Source organism: Nyctereutes procyonoides, unplaced genomic scaffold, assembly GCF_905146905.1.
Source record: "Nyctereutes procyonoides isolate TBG_1078 unplaced genomic scaffold, NYPRO_anot_genome, whole genome shotgun sequence".
Taxonomy (NCBI): Eukaryota; Metazoa; Chordata; class Mammalia; order Carnivora; family Canidae; genus Nyctereutes; species Nyctereutes procyonoides.
Window position 1 is genome coordinate 16,995,703 of NW_026575033.1, and position 7,215 is coordinate 17,002,917.

The 7,215-nt window shown below is 32.1% G+C and overlaps 1 protein-coding gene across 4 annotated transcripts in view; it reads right to left on the reverse strand.

Moving 5' to 3' along the window:
* Positions 1 to 5,009, reverse strand: part of POSTN (periostin) — a 42,022-nt gene extending 37,013 nt beyond the window's left edge. For all 4 annotated transcript variants that reach the window (XM_055317301.1, XM_055317299.1, XM_055317300.1 and 1 more), the window contains exons 1-2: positions 4,834 to 5,009; positions 3,439 to 3,537 (exon numbers count right to left, since the gene is read on the reverse strand). In XM_055317301.1, coding sequence (XP_055173276.1) covers positions 3,439 to 3,537; positions 4,834 to 4,952 — 218 coding nt within the window. In that variant the 5' untranslated portion in view covers positions 4,953 to 5,009. The remainder of the gene's footprint in view (positions 1 to 3,438; positions 3,538 to 4,833) is intronic.
* Between the last annotated feature and the right edge of the window lie 2,206 nt (positions 5,010 to 7,215).

Sequence of the window (7,215 nt, forward strand, 5' to 3'; positions counted from 1 at the left end):
TTTCTTCAAAATCTAGTAAGGGTAATATTTTTTATCAAAATTTTATATAATGCTCTCTTTCCTCTCAATAGAAATATGAAGGTGAATATACAAAACAAAAATTGTAAGTAGGGCAATATTATAAGTAAAGAGGAAATAAGGCTATTTTGTAGTTTTTAATTAATAAATTTTATGTCATGCAGTTTAAGATAACTACTTATAGACTGATTATCTTGTATTTAGCAATTGAACATGCATTGACTAGTTCAAATATTATTTATTTCTGTTTTTTTTCTAGTTGTGTTAATTGTACCCAAAAAGTATGAATGACTGAAAGAATTTGGATATTTAAGAAAAAGATCACTATAAGAATAAATAATGTTTTCTTAGCATGATAAAAATTACAATAAAAACAAAATTTTTAAAAGTATAATTATTAATGATATTAATATATATTATATATAATTATTATATCAAAATTATAGAATTATAGAAATTTCTATATAATTATAGAAAAGTCTTCTATAGTTTAAGAAGTTTCTATAGTTTAAAAGTAAATAAGCTTTTCAAATTAAAGCCATGTCCGTTAATGGATTATCAATGATTTGTAGTCTTGTTTGTGCTCTTAGATTCCTATTTCTCTATTTTCTTGGTGTCAATTTAAAAAGTACGATGTAACATTATTTATGCATATTCAGTAAAATATGAAAGATGAATGAGAAAAAAGTGTCTGGCATGGAAAATTGACTAAAAATGGTTGATAGATAAAAAGATATCGACAAAATGAATTGGGAAATGTCAATTTCAAATGGTTCTTCAATTTTAAAATAGTTTCAAAAATAATTGTTGTAAGAAACATATGGAAATTATATGGGAGCTTTATGCAAATCCTAAAATGGCCCCTGAAACAATTTATTTACTTAGATTCCCATAGAAATAAATTTGAATATTTTGATGCCAAAGGACTGATTCAGAATTGCTTACGCGTTAGCTTTAGCATATATTATAAACAATTAAAAAATGAAATACATATGTATTGGTTCAATATTGATCATACTAACTGGAAGTAAAATAGTGAATAGAAAATTATTAATGTAACAAAAATTTTTGTAATACATGCTAATATGCCTCAAGGATTAGCCTTAATGTAGACAATTAGTGCACCAGATGGAAAATTTATCTTCATATTCTGAATAGTTATCTAAAATCCCATGAAAATGCCAGTTGAAAGGAAGTCTACAAAATACTATATTATTTGGCCAATATAAGTTGTGGAAAGTATCTTAAAATTAGGAGATTCATGTTTATCATTAGATCTGCTCAATTTCTTCCTTCAAATCTGCAAAGCAACTGTTCAACCAAAGGGCAAACATTTCTGTCAACTGAAAAAAAAAAAAGTCCTAAAGATGTCTCTGGAAATTTTAGCAGCTGCAAGCAGATGGCAAAACAGGCATTCCTCTTGTCAATGTTATTGATTTATTTGATTATTTGAAACTCACAGCTAGTATTTACATTTATTTCAGAGCACAGATGTAAATGTGTTTGTGAAAATGAAGCTACTTGGGGGAAATAAGCTAATTAAACAAAGGCGAGACTGTTATGTTCCTGGTAAAAAGCCAGGCTTCAAAGCAGGATTTTTTTTTTTTAATGGAGAACAAGAAAGAATGTTGACATCACCTTTGTACAAGCCTTGGCATCATCTCTAATATATTTAGATGGTTAAAGTGAGATTATATCATACTTTCCTAACTCCCAGGAAGAATGTAATAAAGTTATCCCCTGAATATTTCAGACAGCAGGTCCTTAGTTGGTATGCCTTCCAAATATGTCTCATGTAACCATGGATATGAGGAACAAAGCGGGGAGAATCGAGGGCCTTAGAGTTCCCAACTGGGGTCCAGCCTGCATCATGGCCAAGATCATTGCAGCCACTGACTTACACTGTAATTGTGTGAATGACTCACAAGTCTAGCAGATGTCTGCTGACTAATGGGAATAAGATCCAGGCCAAATAGTAACATCAGCCGAAACTCTATTAAGCAAATAACAGGAACAGGCAGCAAAGTTCTGTGATGTGCTAGACCTAGCGACCATGGGGAAGTCCAACTAAGGTTATAGGCATTGAATACATGATGTTTGTCCGGAAATAAAGATAATCTTGTGCGTTTTAGATAGGCATCCGGTCACAACTCCTTTTCCCACCCACATATATCCATTTGTTTAAGTACTTTAATTTTAAGGACAATTGATATTGTAAGTTACTGAGCAATTCCACATTCATCAAATCAGTCTACCCCCCAGAAATTCTGTAAGTATAACATCCACATTTTGCAGGTAAAGAAACAAAGGCTTTGAGAAGTTAAGTGATGTTATGTTAAGTATTTGTTCCAACATTTTTAAGTTAGGAATAAGTTTTTAACAATCCCTCAATCCTTCCACTTATTTAGAGTAACTGAAGTTTGATGATGGTGTAGTAAACAGGTTTTCATTCAGATGCTTGGTTCTCAAGGCATCTTTCATTGAGGGTGGAGTCCAAATTGATGGGAAGCACTATTTTCTTGATCAGGAATGGTATCTCTAATCTTTTTGATAGAGATAGTAACTTATTCTATGACTCCGCTCCTTTACTTTAAAATGAAGAACTTGGACTACATGAGTAATTCTCAACTTTTATATGCTCAGGATTGTATTTTCCTATGGATAGGTTAAACCAATACACATTTCTACAAAGTAATAAAATATTTAGGTTAAACCAATACACATTACTACAAAGTAATAAAAAATATTTTCTGATTTTAGGTTAATTAGTGAAATATACAACTAAGTAAAGAGTAATTGTCTTTTTGGCTATTGAAATAGTATATACGATGATGAGCTTTATCAGCTTTGTGGACTCCTGCAGATCTGATAGTTTGGGATGGAATAACTGGATTAAGTGAAAAGATGAAGTTTAAGTTCTTTCCACCTTCAAGCTTTGATGAAAAATTTGAGGTAAACGGGAGTAAGTCATTCAGATCAGATAATTTCCAAATGATTGTAGGCAAACATTAATAAGTACTTCAAAAATCCTGATATTTTCGATCAATTTGTCCTTCTGGCCCTTTTTTTAAAAAAATAAAATGAGGAAACCATTTTTGTAAAATGAGGCATCAAGGTTAAGTGTCTTGCCCAAAAAATGAGGGCCAAACCAGAGGTAGAAACGACAGAGTCTCACGATTCTATATATCGCCATGAGATTTGTTTCCTTTGGACCTTCGTAACACATAAACTCAGGGCTCATGAGGGGCCCACTAGGCAGAGGGAGAAATGTGGGAAGAATGCCTTTATTCACGTTTATTATCATTTTTTTAAAGCTTGCAATTTGGGAGAGTATTTTCAAAGAAAAATGTTGTGTATGTCCTGGGAAAGACATAGTGTTGTCTTTGGGACTGGCACATTAAGAAAAAAGGTGAGACTTACGTTTTCCTTCCACAGATGGCACCTTGATACCAGTTCCTACAAGTGCTGAAGTATTTCTTTTTGGTGCCTAAGATCTGTTGAAGAGCACAGACATTTGGGCTGGAAGACAGATAGAAGAAAAGAAAATTAGTGTCCTAATGACAATGAATTTTTCCTATCTTCAGGTCAGACAGTTCAGAAAAAAAAGTTAACATGTGGACTCAATTTTCAAAGATGTGATTCTAGTCTTGCACAGATCTGCTTCTTGATCCAAGCATACTGAATCATCAGAAAAACTAAAGTCTATTGGAAAGAAAAAGAGAGAGAAAATTATACATCCTTGAAAGGAAAACATGGGTGTTTCAAAAGTTAACTTAGTAGGAATATTCAACAGCATTAAATTCAACTTTATTTTGTTTTCATTCTTATTACTTTTAATAGGAAGATAATCTACTGACCCATTTTAAACTAAAAATAGGCTCATTTTGGACTTTAATCTGGAACAATGGGCTCTGGAACCATGAGGAATCAAGAGAGCAAAAGAGACAGGTTTTACTAGGTCCAAAGACATATCCTGTAATTTTCTAGATAAGTAATCACAGAAGCAAATGAGTGCTAAAATTAACTTATCATATGGCTGCGCAAAGGAAAATCTTTTTCTTTGATTAGAAATAGTAGATTAGAACATCCTCTGCCAGAATTTTAAGTGTCTTTCTCTCTTAAAGCAATAGGAAGTCTTACTTGCATTGTAAAGCAAAGGAACTTTTAAGCATTTTGAAAATCCCTCTGAGACATTGGAAGAAGTGCCAAGAAATATTTCAAAAAAAATTATAAGTGGTTGGTTAGGTTACTAAATCATGCCTATTAACTTTTTAAGAATGCTAACTTGTAGTTGAATTAATTTCAAGAAATATGTTATTCTTGCAAATTTTACAAACTGCAGAATTTAAAAACATTCTTAAATGCTTTAAAATATTAAAAAAAAAACTAGTTACATTTTTCATTTAATTTTCATACATAACTAATGAAAACTTTCCTATCATGTGAGATACTTCAAAGTTGCTTACATAATGAAAGCCCTAACCTTATATTTTTTATTTTGATACCTCATTTCAGATTTTTGGAAGGCAAATAAAAATACAAATAAATGAAATAATAAAGAAATGCCCTGTTAAATGTTGTCAATTACATTAAAATTACATAATGCTTCAGAAAAAGCAATTACACATTATTTTGACAGTAATTTTTAAAGCTTAAAACACATATGTAAATCACAGAATAGTCATGTTTTTTCCTTTTTCTTACTACTTTTTAATTAGAAAATAACCCTTGGTATATTTAAGGAAGTTTATGCATACACTGACATATAATGAGCTAAGGAAAAAAAAGATGTATAAAACCTAACCACTGACTTACCCCTGATCCCGGCCCCTGATTCGGCTATGAGCCAAGATCTTGTCATAATGGCCATTGGCGTTTGCAGGGTTAACAACAACCAGCAAGAGTAGAGAAAATATGGGTAAAAAAGGAATCATCTTTTGTCTCTCCGTTGCAGTTAGTCCACGAAGAGAACTGGCAATGGGCTTTGGAGAGCTCAGAGTTTATATACATGTCAGAGTCGTGGGAGGGAACACTGTATAACCTAGGAATCTGAGCTCTCTCCAAAAAACATCAGCAACTTCAAGTTGGCAGCTAAAATCCACTTTTCATAGTTATGTTTACTGAACACATTGAGCCTCCTTTACATCTCATTCTGAAGAAGATTTTTATTTTTAAATTATTTATATTCCTCTTTAATAACATGATTCTGCATGTTCGTGTTTCAGTTTTACTCTTTTGTAACTTGGAGGGGTTTATGGAAAATGGCTTTGTTTGGGTTTTAAGGAAAATTCTGTAATCCATCCCTTTCAGAGTGCATGTCCCTGCGCTCAATGAGATCATTGATCTTATCACATCTCTCACATTTAGTTCACATCAGAACTAAAAGGTTATTATTTTTCACCAGAAAACAAATGTAGATATAAGTTTGATAACCATAAGGCAATAATGGCTGTTGATTAAAAACTGATGTTGAATAGATTTAAAACTTGTACAAAATGTGAAATAAGAACTCTAATTGCTGATGAAATAAGTTGAGAGACCACAGTTTTCTTTCAATGCTACTAAACTGGAGAGATACTTCCCATTTCACTTCTCTTTTCAAATATCAAGGAATCGGGAGAGTTAACATAAATCTACTTCTGGCAAATTTTCCTAATTCTTGAAATGAAACAGAAAAGAAAAACATTTGTGCTTTATTGTTTTTTTATTACATATTTCACATGGTGATGAACTTGATTAGGCAGCATATCTGATAACCACTGGACAAAAGCAGCCCCTATTGGAAACAAATATTACTAATCTAGCTGTAATAGATTAAATATGTATTAAGAAACAAGAGCATCACCAGATTTCTTCTGATTTTTATCAAGTAACCAAAGTCTCTTAATGTTACATTATGAGATTCCTATCCAAGAGAATATGCGCTCTTACCCTTCCACATATGGCACATATGGCACATCAAATGTTTGGAACACTGGATAAAAGAAATCTGAATGTCAGATGTCAACAATAAGCTAAAATGATAACTTACAATGAGTCTTTTGAATAAATAAGTTACACACTATCCTAAAGTAAAAGTGTAATTCCAATATGTCTTGTTGCAAAGTGCTCCTTCTGTAATGGCACATCGCTATTGTTTCCCCACTGGCAATATAGAGAAATTTTATACTGACTCACCATGTTTTCCAATTGCAAGGGCTTTTCAGGAGGCTGGATACACCTGAGATGATTCCAGGTATCAGGAGAGTTACATTAAGTTTTCTATAGAATTTTGCTTTGAGGCACTAAAATAATTCTGCAACTGGCAGCTAGTTTATGAAGAAAGCATACAATTAGATAATATTCTGAAATACGATTTCAGAAGTTTATTAAGAAAGCATACAATTAGATAATATTCTGAAATATGATTCAGAATTGAAAATGGGCCTGATAATAAGGTATAGAAAATGAAAGAGCAATTCAAAAGGAGAATTGGAGAGAAGAGGTCATAAAAGGTAAATTAGATTCTGTTCCTGGTCCCTTGCAGGAAGAAGACTAATCTAACATTTATATTCCTCTAAATGGAATTATTCTAACTTCATCTGTATGTGCTGGTTTGCTTTATATCATAAGTTTCTATTATTTTTATGTGTGTAAATTGGTAGGTGGTCTGTAATTGTTTACTGAGTAGTATGGAGAGACTGTCTTTTATGAAAACAATGTCTTAATACCAGTAAAGTAGCTGCTAGAATATTCTTGGTAACATAGTTATATAAAAGTCTTCTAGACTGATTAGACATTTAATGTAGATTACTTATATTCTAAGACATAATAATGGAATTTTGGAATTATAGAAGGATAAATCAAACTTATAATACAGAAATTTCTCTGACACCACCATTATAAATGGTCATTCATTCTTTACTGGGATGCTCACTGCTATTAATGTGACCCTTTTCCTATTAGACAACTGCAATTCATAAGCTTTTCTGCAATGAAGCTGAAATCTGCTTAAATCTCATGGGGTTTGATTGGAGAGGAAGGTTTGAGGTATTGAGAGGAAGAGATATAGACATGGATAATGTGTATAGAGGGCAAATGATGTCTTTAAACACAGTCCCAATGATAACAAACAGACTCGATTTTGAAGTACAGGGGTAAAGGCAGAATCAATCACTTCTGTCATGTTACCTACTTTGTTAGTAGTGCCTGCAGTAC